Consider the following 22,253-nt stretch of genomic DNA (forward strand, 5'->3'; position numbering starts at 1 on the left):
GTCACAAATGTTCACTGCAAATGTTCACCCCAATCCCCTCTGCAATGCCTCGGCGATTGAGGGCATTGTAAATAAATAAATAAATGTAAATGAAAAAAAATTTGAGGTAAACTGCTTCTGTGTTCTACTTTTAATTTTTGGTTTACTGATAAAATTTAAAAAGATAAAGTATTTTTGACGCCACATTAAAACCAGCGATAATATTCAGTTGCTTGGCCAGAAATAAATAACCCGACAAGTGCAGCTTTCTTGAGCATCACTTCTAATTGGGAGGCAGCTGTGGAATACTGTAAGATACTGTTATGAACATATTGGTGGGAATGGTCTAATCTTCCGATGAGTACCAAAATCTCACTTTTAAAGTTTGTTCAGCGAGTAGTTAAGGCTGTCATAAAAGACTAATAAATAATAGGACAATAAATAGCAGGAAACTACAAGCGTCCTGCGGAGGCATCTGCGGATATACTGCTTGTTATCGTGCAGTCTTATGATAGCCGAGAAAAATTGCGACCATAAATAACTTCCCGTTGAAAAAATGCTTTTGTCCAGAATTTCTGGGTATGAAAAGATAGGAATGATGGAACTCTTTTTGTGAAGAACCCTATTTGTAGCGGAATTTAAGCACAAAAATAATAACGCACATTTTTCCTTCTCTGGTTTAGCATTGCTATCCACGGTTTAGCATTGCTATCCACGAAATATTGGGCGGAAGCAGCTTTTGCAGGTGGGCAACAACGCCACGTAGCTAAAAGCGCGATTGAAAGAGTATTTCCTTTCGTTTCGTGAGTTGCGTACAAATGGAAGTTGGTGAAGACGAAGACGTGCACTGCACAGCGCGAGAGTGTGTTGCAGTTTAACACGAGGCGTGATCGGCTGCGGAGATAGCCTAGTGCTTTCGTGCAGTGGCCAGTGAAGCCGATCTGTTCTAGGCGGCGCGGGCTCGGAAACCAGTCGCGGCGGTATTTATTTTATTTCCTCAGGTTGGCCAAGGCCAATCTCATTTAAAGTCTCGTTTATTTCTCGCCATTTCCGGCATCACGTGACAAATTTCAGCGTATTCACCACACACCGGCATTTTCAAGGTTATGAGGCCGGCACTTCTTTAGCCCTTAAATATAAAACCTGAAAACGAAGAGCCCTAATTAAGAATCCTGAGGAACCCCTAAACAGAAAGGGCCGAGCACTGAACTCAATCATTGGTAAACAAAAACGTTTTAGGCACTGGTAATCAGCCACGCACATCGTATGAGGCAGCGAGGCGCACCGCTGCCTGAGAAACTATTACCAGATTAGAAAATTAAGACTTCATTAAAAGCACAAGCGGACCTGCGGCCGCGATCTTCAGCAACCAGTTTGAACTTCAGCCGCTAAAGGTAGCGTCGTTAGGTGCACTAGGCAGAATGGGAGCGGTCAACCACCAGACCTCGGTATCTCACCCGGAACACTTTTAATGTATTCAAGGAGGTAAAAGAACAGACTAACAGGGTGGCCGCATATCTGGGCTGGGTGGTCTGAATCAGACAAGCGCGTGGCACACGTGTAAGAGGCAGTGCCGGTGAGAGCGCTGTACGTGCCCAGAATTAATGCTAATGCCCAAAGGATGGTTGGTGATCAACAGGTAAAACTTTTTATGCCAGCGTTTCGCAACAACGTAGCGAGTTGCGACAGGTAGATGGTCACGTAGATTCTTGTTAGCAAAAGAACAACGCTGTGCACCACTCTCAGGGCAATTTCACTGCAGGTAGCTATCTTTCTTATTCCCTACAAACGAGTCTCAACGAGACAAAACCTGGAGAACCTGTGTCTCCAGGAAACGCAAGCAGTCTCGCGGTTTGAAGATGAATTCGAAGAATTAAGTTACGTATGCCGCCTTCTGCAAAGCAGAAGGACTGCACAAGCAGTTAAAGTAGCAATTGATATTCTATGCTGTTGTTACTGATGATGGCGGTATAATTGATGTCGTGCAAAGAGCCGACAAACCATGAAGAAAATGGCTATGCTACTCCACCCAGAAGAGGAAGCACAATTTCTGCAGTTGGTATGAGAAGGTCCTGATTTCGCGCTCTGATTAGGGAAAGATTAGACAAGAGGAATTAGAAAACATATGCTTAGCGTTGGCGTTGAACGAAGGCACTGAACTAGAACGCTGAACACCATTGAGTTGAGCATCCAACTGTGAGGCTAAGATAAACAATTTTTCACGTTTTGTTATTGGCCAAACGCATAAAAAAAACAGTCGCGCGAAGCAATGTCTGGTTTTAATCTTTTACTAGCGAGTAGTTCGCCTGCGGGCGTTTGATATTGGCCTTTGCCTCCAAGCTCTTTCGGCGCAAGCAGCTGCAGTCGTATGAGCGCCGGAATCGGGGGCGTCATCGGCATTCTGCGCGTCTTCTTTGCAGCGTGGAAAAAAACCACCAATGGCGTTCAATCCCATCGGAAAGCGCCGCACCATATGTGAGCTCTCGCACTTCGAACGGTTTTTCAACTAAGTGCTCCTTCATATAGTACTGGTTGGTACAGCTGAGGTCAGATGAATATCTTGACTGCTTATTGCGGATTTACATCTCAAATTTTCTGCCACGGTAATGACGTTTACATGCCATGCCATGACCGAAAATGTTTTCGTGAGCTTTTTTTTTAACACGAACCTTTCCTTACGCTATAAAACATACGCTGAATGGGGCTAGTTTTGTCCATCAAGGGGAAGTGTTCGTATGGAGTGAATTATGCCTTTTTATAGAGTAAAGAAACAGAAAAGACCGCTCTAACATTATTGTGTGCACAATATCTGGATACGAGGTGTATTGGGCGTGTCTTGAAGTTGTTTCGTAATGGCTCAACCTGCCAGATGAAATGCCCGCTAAAATTAACAACATCTGTTTATTCTGTTAGGTTAGATTGTATCCATAAGGGCTCCACCCAACAAGTTTGCATAAAAAATGCAACACAAGTGCTGTTAAAAATTTCGTCAATATTTGCGGTGAATACGAAATCTATGTGAAAAATAGCTTTTAGCGATGTCCATTTGTAGAGTGAGAATTACGCTTCGGCATCAGAGGCTTTGCCTAGCATGCCGTATTGAGGGGTCTTATGCAGAGCTGTAAACAGTCGCCTTTCCTAATAGAAACAGGGCTTGAGCGTCTACACAGGCCAACACCGATATAAAGCGACGACAGTACCGGTGAAAAATAATGCAGGTTAATGAAGAGAGAGAGAAAGGCCGCAATCGAAAATGGCCTCAGGAGTAAATCTAAAAGCCCTATAGCGCGATTCAGCAGAGCACTACCGGAGCTGGCCCGTCAGTCAGTGAAGTGAATGGCCAATCCTTTCATTGAACCACACTTTAAACACGATATGCTACTCAGATCATGGATACCAAACGTCCCATAACTGAAAAAAAAAATTCTTGCTCAAGACTACCGCAGCAGCCTTCAGGTCTCTATTTTCCCGAAAATGGTTCTATTTGGGTGTTCGGCAAGGCGTTTCCAATCACGTGATAGGAGCCTGAAAAAAACAAGCAGAAAGAGGCAGATGTTTTTTTTTTTTATCGTGCAGGGTCCACGGCGGGTTAGAAAGTCCGTAACAAATGAAAATCGATTAGGTCTTTCGGTTCCACCTTGATCAAGCAACATAAATATACCACACAGCCGACGACGTACGAGAACGACGTCCTGCACTAAAGCGTTCTGGTTAACCACGCATGAAATAAAATAAAACAACGAAATAATGACCACACAACGTGAAGCGCATAAAAAACAACGAAATAATGACCACACAACGTGAAGCACATAAAAAGTTCCCGCAACGCAATCACGTACTCACTCGGAATGCGTGAGCTCCTCCGAATTTCCGGCTGTTCCGTGGGCCGGTCGTTTCCTCAAAAAGTGTTAGCCCCCGGGGTGGTCTAAATGTAGCTGACCGCACAGCGCTGATCTCACTGGAGGCCGCAATCCTTACAGAAAACCGTGTTATCCAACATAGCGCCGCTGCAAGCAGACGGTTTACTCAAGAAGCGCTCTGGTTATGCCAGGAGTGCGAGGATTTATTTCTGTGCGAGGCGTCATCGCGCTTATAACACCACGAAGGGCAGTCACAGTGAAAAGAAAGAGGGGAAAAATAGAGCAACACGTGAACGCACTGTTACTGCGGAGAAAGGTTCCTGTAAAAATGCCAATGCTGTACCAGTTGAATGACATGTAAAGCTTGTCTCTGTATTTTATATATATTTCCACCAGGAACTTCTCTCTCTGGAAAATGAGAAGCAGGGAACAGGCGCCTCAACCTGCGGTGGAGGAGGATCAAGTGTAGCTCAGACCTATTGGGGGTTTGTAAAAAAACAAAACAGCCCCGGTTATGCGTGCGGCTTTACACGAACAACTCAGTAAGTAGATGACTGCCTCCAAGTCGCGCTTGGCGTCATGCACAGCTGCATCTTACCGCTCGCGCTGCCGCCCCCAGTCACGAGCACGTTTGCCAGTGGCTGCGGACGGCTGCTCAGACGGTTCCGGGACCACTACGAAAAACAGGCTATAATAATATGCTCACTTAGTTGCTCATCGTAAATTTATATTTATTAGTTACCATATAGGCTCCTACGTAGGTAGCCTGTGCAGTAAGTCTAATATTTATGGGCGTGCAGCGCCGCCACACGGCTAATCCACTGCGCCGAAGCACGCGGCGCCAGATGCGGGAAGGCGTGGCTGATCGCGAAGGTTGCACGCGGGGGTTCTCCCGGGGGGCGGTGCGATACGATGGTCACGTACCCGCCGCGGTGGCTCAGTGGATAGGGCGCTCGGCTACTGATCCGGAGTTCCCGGGTTCGAACCAGACCACGGCAGCTACGTTTTTATGGCGGCAAAACGCTAAGGCGCCCGTGTGCTGTGCGATGTCAGAGCACGTTAAAGATCCCTAGGTGGTCGAAATTATTCCGGAGCCCTCCTCTATGGCACCTCTCTCTTCCTTTCTTCTTTCACTCCCTCTTTTATTCCTTCCCTTACGGCGCGGTTCAGGTGTGCAGCGATATATGAGACAGATACTGTGCTGTTTCCTTCCCCCCACCCAAAAAAAAACAATTATTAAAAACCAATTATATGGTGGTCACGTGACCACTCCGAGGAGCGACGGACTGCTGAATTTCATTCGGTGGAACAGCTGTTTAACAGCTACTCGCAACAAACAGCAGATTTGTACCGGGGCACAAGCTAGATGAGTATAATGTAAGCTTGAAGGCCAATACAAACTGATACTGTTCGTGGGAAACAACCCGTTGGCAACATGCCCGTTTAAGGATGACCATATCGATATTTTGCGCTTACAGAAAACACATTGCGGAACTGTTAATCCCGTTTTTGAGGGCACGTGTGTTGCTATACATTTTGCCCTTGCGTTTTTTCTAGCGCATAATACTGAAACTGGACAAAATGAGAAAAAGATTAAAGGCACGAGACTCGTGTTTACTTCAGCAGCTTTCGTAGCTGGGCTGGTTAGCGAACATGCACCGTACGCAAATGCAGTGCGTTTATTTGTCTCGTACCTACCTAGCGAGACACACGTGAGCTATGGGGTTAAATAAATAGGTTTCATTTCTTGCGATATTTGTTAAACAGACGTGTAAACTGCCGTTTTTGCAAAGGAAGGCATGACTGCTCCACAATTTCCGCCTTGTATTGTCGTTAGCTTTTGACGCTCAACCGTGTGAAATTTGTTTGCAGTATAAATGACGTAACAGCCGAAAAAATAACGGCAGAATGGCTGCATTGGCCTTTCAAACCAGCTGTCTCATTTCAGATGGAATCCTCGCTGTCGACACATTCCACCATTGCGAAGCAGCCAAAAGAACGACAAGCACCCCCGACGGCTGAGACGGCAATACGTGCTTGTTTTGTACGCATTATTTAACTTGATTTCGGTTGACTAAAGCTGAAAATAAACCTCTAGTGGCTCCATTTCTGTTGGCTTAAGTTTATTCGTCGCGTTTCTTTCCAGGCCCCGAAGGGAACGCGAGGAGTCCCAGAAAGAGCACAAGGCTGCCGCCGTTCGCGTGCGCTGATTACGACGGCATCTGCGCCGACTGGGGCCCGTTGTGTGAACAGCCAGCAGAGGATCGCTGCAACGCGCGGAACGTTCAAAACGTACACCCCCGCAACGCACTCCTTCGTATTTGGCGCTTTGATAGTCTATGGGGGTTTAACGTCCCAAAGCGACTCAAGCTATGCGGGACGCCGTAGTGAAGGGCTCCGGAAATTTCGACCACCTGGGAATATTTAACGTGTACTGACATCGCACAGCACACGGGCCTCTAGAACTTCGCCTCCATCGAAATTTGACAACCGCGGCCAGGATCAAACCCGCGTCTCTCGGGCCAGCAACCGAGCGACATAACCGCTCAGCCAGCGCGGCGGCTATTTGGCGCTTTGATTAAAGCGTACAAAACTCTGTCACAATGAAGCTACTACCACTACGAAAAGTTGTCGTTTTCTTTTTCTCTAGGGAGCCTTCTAATTGCAGTTTACGTGCTTTCGTTCTCCGAAAACGTTTTGCTCTTACCAGAATTGGCAGGAAGAATTAGCACGTGATGAAATAGCAAACCCGCCAACTCTAAGGGGCCACTGGCAATGCTGCTCCCGTTTTATTCGTGCGCAATGAACCAGCGTGTCTCTAAATTCTGGGATCGCCTCTCATGAGATATTCTACGGTTGTAGTCGCAAAGCATCACCGCGCGCCGGTATGTTCTTTCTGGTTAACTGACGCCAACTCTAAGGCTTAACTCTAAAATTTAATAATAATAATAATAATAATTGGTTTTTTGGGGGGAAAGGAAATGGCGCAGTATCTGTCTCATATATCGTTGGACACCTGAACCGCGCCGTAAGGGAAGGGATAAGGAGGGAGTGAAAGAAGAAAGGAAGAATGAGGTGCCGTAGTGGAGGGCTCCGGAATAATTTCGACCACCTGGGGGTCTTTAACGTGCACTGACATCGCACAGCACACGGGCGCCTTAGCGTTTTTCCTCCATAAAAACGCAGCCGCCGCGGTCGGGTTCGAACCCGGGAACTCCGGATCAGTAGTTGAGCGCCCTAACCACTGAGCCACCGCGGCGGGGTACTAAAATTTACACGCTTTGCATAATTTCTGCGTGAGTACATATATTTCAGATTATAAATAGGAAAAGGAGCATCTTCTCTGCTCGATCCACGTTATGCGCAGAGCCCATGCTTAAAGCAGCTCGTTGCCATTGCCAATGGCGGCGTTAGCACCATCTTATGATAACACGACTAAGCCGACGAGCTCATGCACAACCGGAACGGGGCTCCCGTAATTAGCATCGTGTGCGCCGACCTTCTCAAAGAAGAGTTCAGCGAATACGTCAGCGGTTTCGTAACAACAGCCGACGCTGCGGTGATGAAATATCCTTAAGCCATACTTTGTGGATCATTTAAATGCAATACCAGCCAGACTTGTTTTATCTGATTTTGACACATTAAAGTTCGTTAATCCGAGGTGACATATCTGAGGTTCAGTATATCCGAGGTTAACACACTAAAGCTCGTTATATCCGAGGTGCCATACTGCTACCTGTCATGGTGGGAGGTGGCAACCTGGCCACGGGGTTGTGGGAAACCTGCTTTCCACTGGCTACTGACAGACAGCGGTCGCTATTTTAGCTTGCACAGACCCTTCTAATGCTGAAGCATTAAAACTGGTCACCGGCTGTCGAAGGCTACTCATTTCAATGCAAACTTCGGGGGTTAGCTATGGTTCCATCCTTGCCAGAAAATGACACAAACAGCAGCGATGGGCGTCCACTTACTGATGAGCAAAAAAACATGTCCATGCATTCTCCTTTCCTTTTTTTTTGCCGTAGCGTTGGCCGCTGTCACCAACTAGACCACCACCCGCCCAGCGCGGCCTGTGAGTGTTGATTCGTCGATAACGTCACGGCTACAATATGCCTGTCCTGCAGCCATCCTTCGCCACGCACTTTTTGATTTCTTTTACGAGAGCTGTATACACCTCTTGTATGCTAACACAGGAAGGAGTTAATTGTTTAAGCAACCAATCTAAGTATGGCAACTTTCGTAGTTGCGCCAAAATGACGAGAACAGCAAACAGAGAAACAGCGAATTATTAGGCTCAGCGCCGGCTCTCCTCTTGAGAAAATACCCGGGAATGTGTACGCGTATCTTTTGTTAAACGCGCCAACAGGCCCAGCTAGCGGTTTTGGCTGTTATGCGAGTGAGTGAAAAACTATGAGACCGCCGTGGCATGATTGTGAAGACTGAGAGACGAGGGCGTCCTGGAGGACAGCACAGGAGCCTGGGAAAGCCTAGCGGCCGCTGTCGTGCCTCGCACATGGGATATTTTTCGTGCAGGTGGGGACTATAGAGTATGGCGCGAGGACACGGTGGTGAAGCGGCCCAGTTCGCCTATGTGAAAAGAATACGCACAGGTAGGACGTGAGGAAGAGAAAGCCGCTTTGGTGGGGCTCGATAGGCGTTTAGCCTAGGGGACAAACGATCTTTTCGTGATTGCTTGGTGTCCCGGCTATCGTGTCGTCGGCTATCGGGACAGCATAGTGCGCGGCTGTATTCCAATCACGAAGCTTAGAAACACTTTCGCGCACCTGGCCATTTATCACAAAACCGCTCGTATTTGCCAATGGTTAGTGCTTCGGCTGCGCCCGCGTGCAAGCTCTCTGCGACTGAAAAATGATGGTGAAGGTCGCGCTAGGGGCAAGTCATAAGGTGGCCTTACGCACTATATTTTTGTGGATACGATCTCTGTTCTCTAAGAGAATAAAGCAAAGAATTTCGCCTACAGAAAGAACCAACTTATTAACTAGTCTGGGAGGATGTTGTACTCTTACGGAACGCTGTTGTTTGGGTGTATACGAATGGTGTGCTCAAGGAATTAGTCTATTACGTCGAATACCACGGCGGCAAATCCGTAGATATCATGTCTTAACTCGTATTTTGTAATGGCATTGGCTACCAGAATTCTTCTAGGGAGGCTTTGAGCTTAGAGATTCAAGAGCTTAGAGCAGCGCAGCAGTGCTGCTTCCGCATGTTCCGTTCGTTGGCGCCAGAAGTATCGGCGAAGTCACAAGCATCAAACATGGCCGTTTTAATTATTGCGAGAAAAATGTTAAAACTTTTCCTAACTGTTGCGCAGGGCTGCGATGCTATACGAATTACCTATAAGAATTTCAGTAAGAAGTACCACTTGTCTCCATCTCCCACAGAAACACTTTGTGCATTTTGTCCTGCAGAAATATACCTTGCATTCTTGCTTGTTTTATGTGGTGTTATTGTCTCGACTTCTTCCTTTTCTTATCTAGCAGTGATGCCTAAGTATACTGTGGCGCTGTCTGCTTTCCTGGCTCGTGTATCATTGCTTATTTTTGTGCAGAGTGTACGCGTTGTATTCGCAAGTGCGCCATTATGTCAGCTTGCTGAATCATATACGGGTGGCGGGACACCCTCAGGAAAAAACTGTTTGCTTTTTTCCTGCCTTCTCGGACTATGTTGGTCTGTATAAAATCTCAGTTAATCAATATCAAGGAGACAAGTGCATTTTCATAGCTCGGTGTAATGAATTCGACTGCAAACGAAAGCCGGGGTAGTTCTCGAACTTGCCGCTGCCGGCAGGACCACGAAGACGCTATTTGTGCATGCACTGGAGCCAAGGACGCTGATTACACGCCATCTTGTCAGCTTGGTTACCTTGGCTTCTGCAATGCAGTGGCATCTTCAAAATGTGATGACTGAGGTGCGATTGACAGTGGTGGGTGGTGAAGCTTCTGAGAGCGCTACCCGAGTCGATTGGACTGCTTTCCGACGTTAGCGCACCCTCTGGCACTTTGAAATCACTAGCGCTTTCGAAGAACTAAGTAACGTGTAAGGATACGCCGCTTGAATTGAATCTGGAGTATGACTGACTGTATAATTCACGTGAACTGTGAAACAGAAGCTCCATAGTAAAAATACACCTATTTGTCCATGAGCTAGCTATTTCGGGTATGAGCACGTTTAGTATCTGCGATCATGACTGTGAGCCTAACACGAATGAGAATCAGTGCAGCGGTAGCAGCCTGGCTTAGGTGCCTTAGATGCGCGTGCGAATATAACGTGAAAAGATGCTGCGGCTCTGCTATATTCTGCGATTTTGAGGTTAAGTGCAACAGAAATAATCATCTGCACAATGTGAGGAGAACTCGATTAAATGTTTTATCATTTTACCGAAAATGGTGAGCCAGTATAACTTGCGTAAAAAGTACAAACGGAAATATTGGCAATAAGTAGCAGCCAGCGACAGCTGGATACGGTACAAGTTATACGACGTTGGCTGGGACCTTTATGAAAGATGCCTGAAAACAACAAAAAGAAGTGCTGGATGGGAGTCAGCTTTTGATCTCATGAATGTCTATAAAAACACACTCACGTGAATACCTACTTTCATTATGCGTTGGTAATGTGATAACATGTGATAACGTGACGCCTTCAAGGATATATGCTCGAAACGGTTTATTGTTTAAGGAGGTTTAACGTCCCAAAGCGACTCAGGCTATGAGGGAGGCCGTAGTGAAGGGCTCTGGAAATCTTGACCACCTGGGGTTCATTAACGCACGCTGACATCGCACAGTTCACAGGCCACTAGAATTTTGCCTCAATCGAAATTAGGCCGCCGCGGCCGGGATCCAACCCGCGTCTTTCAGGTCAGCAGTCGAGCGCCATAACCACTGAGCCACCGCGGCGGCCCTACAAGCGACTAATTTTTATTTTTATTTCCCGTCTTTATCTTATGTCGGGCAATAACAACAAATATTTTGCGTCGCGCCGGACCAGCACTACTGCTCAGCGCAATGAGCGTTGACGAGGAGGAGGACAGAAATCAATCTTTTACGTTTCGCGAAAAGAATATAATCTACGTCGACCAAACTGGGTCAAGCCTGTACTTTCTTCAAATATGCAGTTCATTAGAAGTTCATTCGCAGATATATCCTTTGCGTTGCCACACGCGTGGCATGGCCCTCGGCGTCGAATGCCACACGCGTTGTAACAACATTCACCGTATTCACTAATAGTAGCATAAAATTCCCCCACAATATTTCGCACGGAAGCTCTTCCGTGCACTTTTTCAGACTGTGCAAATTACGACAATATCATGGCAAAAAAGGAAACTTTTGAGTGCGTTGGTTCGACTTAGCAGTTTCTGAGCGCTGCATCAACTTCCCTACACGTTGCGAAAATATACCTGGCGAGCAGAAACATGAAGCGTGCTTGGAAAAAGCCATGTTTTTTACATTTTACTTTCGCTCTGTCTAGAAGATACCCCGATCGTGTTGGAGCGGTAGACGTTACTTGCAAACATTTCCGACAATTAGTTCGTTGTAGAAAGCGTACAAATAAACTGTTCATAATTTCTGCCCTGCACTCTTTGCTCTTTATTGAGCCCTCGGGAGTGTCTACCGTGCGCTGCAAAAGGCCAGTCGGAAACGAATCGTGGTTAGTTGGTATGAGCGAACCGATGCGTTTCTGTCCGTCTCAACATCCTTGCCCGCAGAGGCATTGCAATAATGAAATCACATCATGCAACTGCGTATCTTGATTATGGAAACAACAGACCGTCGGTGCGTGCCTTTTTTAAGCTGCTATCTGTTATTGTGTTGTGATCAGAGGCTAGAGCTTGATTCCAGCCTATTCCCCCCCCCCTCCCCTTTGTTTTATAATTACTTCTCATTTGTGGGCTTGGACACAGCCTGAAGGCTGCAGCTGCTGCTAAGAAAATTCATGACATTGAAATTAAATTCGTGGACGTCCTTTACTTTGGGCCTGTTAGTCGGTGAGATCGAACGATATAACACGCCGTACAGCGGAGCTCATTTAGCTTGGAAGTATACGTACTTAGCCGGAAGGCGCGAGTGTTGTGTACTATACCTATGGGGTATGCGGGCGATCACCGTATATCGTAAGAACGCGCTCGCCTTGACCGGTTTGAATTCTATGGCTTCGGTATGGAGCAACGTTCTGTATCAATGAGCTAAGTTTTCAAGCGAAACTGCTGCGTCCTCGCGCGCGCTTTCTTAAAGCGCACGCATACTCACCTGTGGGGCCCCGCAAGGTGCCCCTCATTTGAGAATTGTCTTTTGTTGCGCTAGTTTGTGTTCAATTTTTGCTGGTTCTGGCTGCGCACAAAGGTAAGGACTGACAGTAAGGTAGGCAGACACAGCGCCGTCTTGCAATTGCACTTTATTCGGAAAGTGAAAACATATATAAGAAGCTAGAAGGTCACCTGATACAGTCGAAGTCAAACTTCAAATGGCACGTGCAATCTAAAACGAGATTATATGTACACTGTCGACGTGCAAAAACTAAAACACGAAAGTAAACAAAGTGACTGAGCAGAGTTAAGATCTACAGAGGCTTCCGTTGCTAAAACCCTGCAATATTACATCTTAAAAACAAAGGTAAAACTGAAGGATCCATTCTGCAAATCTAATACCTATATGCGCGTGAACATGTCGCCTGACGGAAACCAAGTTCGTTAACAAGGAGCGATATAGAAGCTGCGCTGACGAACCTGTCTCTGTCTTATTTGATGGATTTTGTTTCCACAATCTCTCTCGTGATCTCATTATTGTTCCTACCTATGATCATTGTCATATAAAACCAGGGTGCATATCCTTTGCACTTGCAGCAAAGTTTCTTGTATTCTTGCTACGTGCTCCATTTTTCTCTCCATGTTGCGGCCTAACAAATATTTTAAAAAGTTTAAAAATAACATAAAAAGCATAGAAACACTCCCCTATGTTTTCTTGGTTTCGGTGACTGTTGTCTTCTTTAATTAATACATGTCACCTGATTACGAATACAAATATTCTAGTGTGGGCAACGTGCGCAGAAAAGGATAGGTGACGGTGGTGAAGCAGCCTCGCTTGATTTTCGTTTTTTTTTTTTAATGCATTTTGCCGTTTTTATTTAACAAGACAGACTAAACTAGACAAACTAGTGCTGGTAGCAAGGATATGTTCATGCTTTCACACTACCGACGAAGACGTACATGTTCTGGATGGAAATAGCATTCGGCATCTTTGTTTCAATTGTTCTTGTTAGAAGAGAGGTCGGCCGTCCTCTGGTTACTTGCGGCTCCATTTTCCTTCCTTGCCCTTCGCAGGCAATGCATTTTTTTCGCTGGTAATATAGGTCTACCTAGTACATACACTGAAATATTCATCGCTCCCACCCCTTCTCCTCTGACTTTTCCACGAAGGGCAACTTCCGGTAGCACACTGATAACAGTAAGGAAGCGTTGCCAGTTTTCCAATGTGAGGATTAACACAGGAGGTGAAATATCGTTTTCCACTGCTAATTCCAGTGTTATCATAAGGAAATCGGGATTCCAGGATCAGCGTCTTCACCGGAACTGATAGCATTTCTGTTCACAAATTACAATCACGATGCTATCTTTAGCACTGAGGGCGAGAAAATTGGGCCACACGTAATCCCAAGGCACATTTGGCACTCATGAGTTCACCACAAAAACAATTTTTATTCTTCCGGCGCTATAGCTATTAACTGAAAATTGGACTACATTTTGAGTACAAATTCGAAACACACACTTGATAAGCTTTACTAACATAAGAGGGGCTGATGTTTGCTTATGCTGAGTAGCACGGTCATATTACATCACTAAAAGTATCAAAACCCCAGCCATGTTATACATTTTACCGCTAATAAACTTATCGCATGTCAGCACTCGCCGCGGTGGCCAGACGGCTAAGGCGCTCGTTGTTGAGCACGAAGTTTAGAGACAAAATTCCAGTCGCTGTGGCGGCATTTGGAAGAGAGCGTAACGCGCTCGTATGCTGCGCGATCCCAGTGCACGTTAAATAACCCCAGGAGACCGAAAATATACCAGACAACTGAAATACGGTGACTGTCTGCCCACGTGCAGCTTCGGCACGTTAAAGGCAACGTATACACCTCTTTAAATGTGGCCTTCTGGGAGCAGCCATATTTCCACTGTGCTGTGGTAGCAGCGTTCCCATTGGAAGATTCTATAGAAGGAGCTTACTGCGCATGCGTGGTAAAGCGTGAAATAGAATTGCGCTCAATGAAGTTGTAAGCAGGTAAAGCGTTTATATACCATAACATACCTTACCGACGCGTACCGTACCATACCATACCATACCTTTATATATATATTGCTTCCTGTTTCGTGCGACAGAGCTTTTGCAGGCAGAACATACCGTTATTGTGAAATGCAGGTAAGGCGCCTGCTTAGCGAGGTACGGGCTCCCCTGTGTCAGTGTGCTGAGTCAGTGCTCGTGAAATTGTGCAACATCTGGGTGCTCTCTAGGGAAAAAAAATCTGATAGGATGGTTACTACTGTGTAACACGAGACTCAGAGACGGCTGCTGAGGTATTTTGACGCGATAGCGATAAATGTCCCGTTTTACAGAAAATCCGGCGTCGGCGTTGTCAAGGTCGGCATTGTGAGCGAAAAATCGCGGGCAGGACTCTGCAGGCAGTCTCCAGAGAGGAACCTAGGAGGCAGGTGGCCCAGTAAGGTCACGTGACTTTGCGTCGTCATCGCAACCTGCCTACCGGATAGTGAGCAAACTGCCCAAAATTAATGATTGGCCGCCCGGTAGAGCAAACTGGGCCGCACAAGGCCCACCGCTGGGAGCACTTGCCGTCGCAGGGTAGTGGCGCACCGCTTAACCGCTGCACCACTGCGCCAGGAGGGGGATGAGGACTCCCAATGATATTATGAATGTAGAGTACAGAATGACCTTCTGCATATATGTGAATTCACTCCTTACGCTATCACGTCACACCTTAAGGTGGAGCTTAAGTGTCTCCTCCAATTTTCATTACGCGACATATAGAGGCAAAAGGATTTGTGAGCGATATGCCTATATGCACAATAATCGACCACTCTTCTTATTTTTCAGATGTACTCGCTCTTCACGATTCACTTGTATCCCAGTCCTTGGTAGTCATGGAGGGAGCTTTAAGATCTGAGAAGTGGAACGATATGCGTCCGAGGTGTTGGACCAGTGCCTGATTTTGAAACGCGAAGTCATTTGCGTGTATTTCGGGAGGCCGTCAAGGCACATAGGAGTTACGAGGGAGAAGAACAACATTGTCACACTCGACGTCACGCGGTTCGGACCATGCAGCGGGATGCGTTGCCTTGGCGCTTTCCAGTGACGTCAGCGCAACCCGGGCAATCCTCCTTCCTTGGGGTTTCCAGTGTCCACTAACGCCGACTACTACTACTATTGCTACTGCTGCTGCGGCTGCTACTACTACTACTACTACTACAACTACTACTACTACTACTACTACTACTACTACTACTACTACTACTACTACTACTACTACTACTACTACTACTACATTGACGCTAAACCCAGGGAAGGGGCCAGTAACAGCTGTCGCTGTAAACTAAAGTTGTATGGTCATATCTATGCCTGATTACGCCTTACAGCTACAAAAAAAAATTATTCATTACTGCACTTCACTTAGTTGCCTTCGAAAACGCCACATACTTTAATTCTAGTTCTCAAGCAAAGAAACTGTACTCGGAGAGTATCGAATTTAGCACATGCGATTGCGGCGTAATTTAATTATTTCCAGGCTATGATATAAAATAGCATTTGAGCTACATAAGGAGGCTAGTCTATTTATGACTGCACTGTTTGATAATCCATTTCTCAGATTTTGCTTTACATACGGATGGATATCTAATGCGAAATAGGGACTTAAAAATAAACCGTATTCTAAGGCACGTATGCAGCTTTTTAAATGATGCATCCATATTAATTTCGTTTGGTCATGGTGTCAAGGAGAGATTACCTCACTGTCTGGTGAAACTTGTTATGTGCCTATTTTATGACAGAAACGTTATGCCACCTTTGTTCTTCTTTTTTTGGAATTCGCGGTGGTGGCAAGGCCAAACTTGTGCATACAGGCTTGTGCGCCAGGAGCACCTATATTTGCCATGGTTTATTTACGTGTAAACGTATTAAACTTTGTAACTCAGGAGTGAGAAATGCTGCAAAAAATTCTGATGTATGGCAGCACAGCTATGGATTGTCATATAGTCAGGCCTCGTATTTTTCATGCGCGTTCTTTCAGACATACACTCAAACTGTCGCAGCACAATCGAGGGTCACTCAAGCGCGCTGGTTTCTATGTCAGCACGTGCCCTCTCTTGTAACAGTGCAGCAAAGAAATCAGCTGGAAGTCTAGGCCACCTAGACCTTGTACGCATAAACAACTGGCCAACTTCGAAAGCCCCATTTGTCGAGCATCAAAACAATCGGCTCAGGAAGACGACCGCTCGAAGGCTTCGTGTAGTGCTCAGCGTAGTCCTGGTTCTTTTCCGCCTGTGCGGCATGCGAGAAGAAAAAAAAATGAAAGAAAGCCCGCACACACGTCCAGACCTTGATACCACGACGCTCAATCTCTATTTCCGTCGGGCCACATTTTCCCACGTTCTCGCGTATTTCTGGCCGTTGTTTAGTCTCGTAGTTCTTTTATCCAAAGCCCCTTCTCGAACACTCAGGCGGCAGATATTCATAGTGGATTCCGGGGAGACGCGTCCACCTCGCAGCGTTATCAACGTGGCCGGCACAAAATAGAAGATCCACTCGGTGCACTGCTCAAGACCATCGAGAAAAACAGGAGGCTTTATTTTTATAACGGCCGCACTCGTTTCAGCACGAGCACCTTCCGCCAGAGGACCCGGGTTCCTGGCTGAAATCACAGAAACGACATGGCAAGTGTGCTGTACCCAACGAATGTCGCGCCGCTGCCACCACAGGTAGACGGCGCTGGGCGCCCGCGGCGACCTTCTAGCGCTTCCCCGAGCGGCGATGAAATCGCGTCCGCGCGGAGAACAGTCGGGTCGTTTAGGAGAGGCGCGCGGACAACGTACCTTCCTCGTTCCGCGTGCTCCGCTCTCCAATCCTCCTGTAATTCGCCCTCTCTTGTTTCTTCTGTGTGGCAGAGTTTATAGCTTTATACAAGCTGGGATCCGCGCCGAAGTCATCGGATATCGACACCGTCAGCGCCGCTGGGCAAGCGCCGGCCACACCAGACTTCCAACAGCTCACAGAGTTTCAGTTTGCAGGAACTAGCCCGGGATGCGGCGACTGTTATTCAAAACACGTAAAACACTTGTCTCCGGACGCTATCGGAACTCCTCCCCTAGAGAAGCCGAAGTTCAGCAGAACAAAACATCGAGAAAGGAAGACCAAAGGAGAGAACTGTCGTCAGATGTGGCCCAGGACCTCCGTGCAGGCGAGAGAGTTTCTCCTCACCAGACGACGGTATAAATATGTAGCCGAAGCGCGGGAGAGTATGAGTCTGTCGACATCTGCGGCGACATACAGCAGCGGTCATCGGCCATGAGCGCACTCGTAAGCAAACAACGCGAACGTGCTGTACGGACAACTAACGCTTTCCTTTAAAAGGCATGGGGTCTACTGACTAGCGAAGTTGGTGTCCGAAGGCAGTAAAAAAGGTCGCTGACGCCGTTTTTACCGCCTTTCGTACTGTCTCGTGTCACTGGCCGGCTAATCCTTCAATACGTATACCTATTCTAAAGGACGCTCTTTAACGGGCACCATTTCTCCATTAACCTGCACAGATAAAGCCGTTGCCCTAGTTAGCGCAGCGCACACGTGCACTACATTATAAATCCGAATATTAAAGAAGAAAGAGCAGTCTTCAATGTAATCGTTTTTCGTGTTGGCAATTGCGTGCTGCTTACGCAAGTAAGAAAAGCTTTTCTGCTAAACTTTTCGCTCCAAACTTACGTCCTGAAGTCCGCAGTGCACCAGTTTCGTAACACGAAATGGTTCAAGCTGAGACACACATGAGATACAGTTTGTCTGCACCGCATGGTGCATGTAAATAAAAAAAAAAACTACGATTCGAAGACACATCGCTTAGTACAAGTCTAAGGCAGTAAAAAAAGAGAAATATAGGACGAAAACATTGTGAAGACAACGTGAACCGTTTCATCCTCGCGTATACCGCGTAGCATAATCTTTACTTTTTTATTGCATCTCATGCTTATCGGTTCCAATGCAGGTCATTTTGTTGGCCTGGCTGGCCGCTAGCACCCACGCTGGAAACCTCGGGGGCGGCGGCGGCGCTGGTGACTTGGGCGGCGCTGCAGGAGGGCCCGGCGGCCAAGGTCTTAACGGAGGAGGTGCTGGTCTCGGTCCTGGGCTCGGGAGCGGAGGCCTTGGTGACGGCCTTGGAGGAGGTCTCGGTGGCGGCCTGGGCGGAGGTCTTGGAGGAGCGCTCGGCGCAGGTCTTGGTGGCGGGCTAGGCGGTGTTGGTGGCATAGTGGGCCCCGCAGTCGCCACAGGTCCAGTGTCCGTTGGCGCTCCAGTAGCCGTGAGCCGTACTGTGTCCATTCCAGCGCCTGTGGCCACTCCCGTGGCAACCGTGTCTTTCCTCAAGCAGCCCGTTATCCACCTCAAGTACGTGACCAAGCCGGTGGTGAGCTACGTGCAGCAGCCTGTCGCCACTGTCCACCACGCCATTAGGCCCGTGGTGCACGTGACGCACGCCGTCGCAGCGCCGGCCATAGCGGCCACGCCAGCAGTGGCCGCTGCGCCCGTCGTGCTGGGAGCCTTCGGTGGTCCAGCTCTCGTCGGCGGCCTGGGTGGCGTGGGTCTTGGTGGCCTCGGAGGTGTCGGCCTCGGCGGGGCAGGCCTGGGAGGTGCAGGGCTCGGAGGAGGAGGCCTCGGACTTGGTGCTGGAGGGTTGGGCCTTGGTGGCGCCGGAAATGCAGTAGTGATCAAAGCCAAGCATCTGAAGTCATAATGAGTGTAGTATCCAGAGTTGAAAGTGAATGGACCAAAGTTGATGCGTTCGAGACCGGACTGTTGCTGAGTCTTCCGCCGGTGGTGTCGAACAATGCCTGCCGACTAGTAACGTTTGTATAGCACAATTGTTCTTATGCTGTTGCAATGTACAAAGAAATTCAACTTTCTGAGAAAGTGTTAAAGTGGCAGCTGATATCTTATAACTTTATGTGCTTGAAAAATGCTTCATCTTACCGCTTCGGGAAATGTTCCTTATCTTCTGTGAATAAAATGTTTTTATCTGTGTGACCGCACAAGCAAGACTTACCGTATGAGCAAGGTATTATGCCTGGTCGGGCATCAACAGTCCGCCTGCGCCTTCGAGCACGTTGTAGTCTACACCGCACTTATTATAAGCCCCTCGCTACCTTAGGGCCAGCGTAAGGCGCTACGATTTTCGGTAAGGCGCGAACTTGTGTGTGGCATGACTGATTCTACAGAAGGCAGCGCGAAATCAGAACTAGGCTCATTGCAAGTTGCATCCAGGCAACCTCTCCGCACACGATTGTGTCAACAAACAGGGCCGTTTTTGCGACGCGCCGACATAAATACAGTGCGACCGTATCGTAGCGTGCAATATAGCTATAATAAACTTCAGAGCCACGGATAATTCGGTCAAAGGCATGAAAAGCAACATGGTACAAGTCCATCTCTAAATTTCGATTCAATGTCAGGCAAGTTGATTAACTTCTCTAACGATAAACATCAAATCCGAAGATTGCCGTAGCACTTTTAGTTTTATAGTTATTAAATTATCTTCAAAGGCTATTGTTTTCTGTGAAGAAGTTTGATATGCATTAGAGTAAGTTCGTTCCGCAAGCATTTTGAGGCGAACTTCTGAAATAGGAAAACTAATGAAAGGCGCGCCTTATAATTCACAAAAAAAGCAGCACATATTTAATCCTGCAAAGCGAAATAACTGTCATTGATGTTGATAACAAGGTCTGATTTTAAGTTTGACGATTCCTATACGTTATTTAAACTGATTAGTACGCACAGGATGTATAACGCTGTGTCTTATTCGGAAAAGTATAACCGCTAACGCGATAATACTATGACAATTTTATGTTGTGTGTGTAATAAATGAATGCCAGCTGAAAATTAAGAAACAGGCCACGGTCGGCATAGTTTAGCAATTCGATTACGATTCCATCCATTTTCACCCATCGTCATTCGCTGACACGCCTCCACGCTTTCGTTAACAATCGGTGCCAGCCAGCCACCGTGGTGGATTAGAAAAATGGAATAGAAGCGAGTAAAAAGGAATTCTTACATTATACCGGCCAACCCTAATTCACGTGAAATAAACAAGAAAGCAAGTGTCCGTATGCAGTGCAGGTGCTGCACTTTCGTCTGGGCCCCTGCAGGAAAAGAAACAAGGGCCGCGTTAACAAAGACGTTCATTCGCAGCCTTGGTTTGTGAGCAACCGGTGCCCTTGGGCTGGTTAATCACTATAGCCAATGAGCTAATAGCCGCAGCGCTGGCGAATCAAATATCTTTGTTTTGTACATAACCCCGCCGCATTAAGTTTCAGAGTTGAGTGAGCGACAATTTATAATGAGTTTTTCATCATGTTTGCCTAGCAACGACCAGTTACGGGTCGCCAAGGAGTGACAATAATAAGTGCGTTGAGTGCACAGGTTAAACCAAATGAACGAGATGCGACGTGTGCCACACTGCGTGGTGAACCCTCTTTTCTTTCGCAGTATCACTTGCCTCAAAAATGGGGTAATACAAATTTTTGTCCCTGAACAAGTTTTACTTTATAAGCGATCTCAGCCACTTTAACTGGCGACGCTGCCACAAAGCCTTTGACTAGTGTTTGTTTGCACTATAAATAGTACTGCTTCATATTCCCCCGCAGAGGGCAGAGGAACGCAGCCGCATCATTTTTTTTTCTGACCGCTTCTATTCAGCGTGAGCCTCGCGAAGGAGCGACAATTCCACGCCGTCTTTCATTTTGAAATATCGGCTACGCCTTTTCCTTGTAGAGCGCAGAGACGATCAATCGCACAGCCTCGCGACTTCCGCGAGACGTCGCCTGTGTCAGTGCGAGAACCTCGGGCGCTAAATTCGATAACACCCTTTTCCTGCCACAGCGTTATTTTAATAATAAATTTTTCTACAATAATAATAAATTTTTCCGCACCTTTTTGCTCCTATTTTGAAGTTCCCCATGCATAATAGTTTTTATAACATAGGCAGCTGTTAAAACTACGAAAGCTTCCTAAAACCTCGATTAACTTCCACATTTTTTTTGCCTTCGTTTCAAAGCCTTCTTAAACATTTTTTTTCTTCTTTTGAAGGACGACACCATAGCAAAGCTGCTTATGCAGCAGTCAAGAAATTTGTCCGCAACGAGTTATTTAATCAGCCGTTACACACAATATTCCCGCAATATTTGGGATCTACAATGCATGAAATGGCTGGGGATTTTCTGCCGGGCTTGGGGGTGTTACCCATACATGGCACTCATATGCACTCTCGAAATGGCACTCATATGCGGTCTCTTGGCTCTCGAAATAAGACAGTAGGTTCACTACATGACGTGCGCAACTTTCAACTTGTATACAAATAAGGTTTATCGCCGTGATGTCGTCGTCCAGCCAGGCACGTAACGGAGGGGGGTCTCGTTCACCTCGCTCGAAACAAGAAATTACCCTCGTCCCCTCCGGAATAAAATTACTGACTGACTACGCGCCTGTAGTCGACCATTTTGCCGCTTGATATATACCCGAGCGAAAAAAATCGGTAGCAGAAAGAAGAAAAAAACTGGAGTGGACAGTTAAGCTCCGGCGTAAATGTACGACACGATAGCGTCATTAGATTAGCCCATATTTACAGAATTGGTCACACTCTATTTTGCATTAATAGATCACGGGGGCCCTCATACCACTCTTGGCGCAGTGGTGCATCGATTAAGCGATGCGATAGCAGGCGCTGCCACCGGTGGGAATTGTGATAGCCAGGTTGCTCTTCCCGAGCAATTTCTCATGACCAATCATTAACTTAACTGCTACCTGCCACGGTGGGCAATTTGCTCCCAACCCGGTGGGAAGGTAGTGTTGAAGTCACAAGGTGGTCACCTAGGTGGCCTAAGTGCTACCTGGGTTGCTTCTATGGGGATTTTTTGCTCATGCCACCGCCGCCGCCACCAATGACGACAACGGGTTTATCGCGCAGCACGTTTCACAGCACCGCCCGCTCACATTGCGGAGTATGGCCCGACTGCGAGGTGGCAGCGCGTGGGCGCGTGCTGCCGGAGAAAACCTCCCCTCCCCTAGCCGTCCGACCACCGCTCATGCAGTGGTGATGAAAGACGGCGAGCCGTTTTACGGCGCTCACCACTCTGACCCCATC

General features: G+C 47.2%; 2 protein-coding genes across 2 annotated transcripts in view; one reads left to right on the forward strand and one right to left on the reverse strand.

Moving 5' to 3' along the window:
- LOC144136587 (uncharacterized) overlaps positions 1-22,253 on the reverse strand; it is a 148,177-nt gene that overhangs the window by 42,270 nt on the left and 83,654 nt on the right. The gene's annotated exons all lie outside the window — the stretch shown is intronic.
- On the forward strand, positions 17,312-19,048 carry LOC144136582 (uncharacterized). The gene is made up of 2 exons (XM_077669038.1): positions 17,312-17,431; positions 18,108-19,048. The coding sequence occupies exons 1-2, from the start codon at positions 17,420-17,422 to the stop codon at positions 18,849-18,851; spliced, it is 756 nt and encodes a 251-aa protein (XP_077525164.1). The 5' UTR covers positions 17,312-17,419; the 3' UTR covers positions 18,852-19,048.

The sequence above is a fragment of the Amblyomma americanum genome, chromosome 1 (genome assembly GCF_052857255.1).
Source record: "Amblyomma americanum isolate KBUSLIRL-KWMA chromosome 1, ASM5285725v1, whole genome shotgun sequence".
Taxonomy (NCBI): Eukaryota; Metazoa; Arthropoda; class Arachnida; order Ixodida; family Ixodidae; genus Amblyomma; species Amblyomma americanum.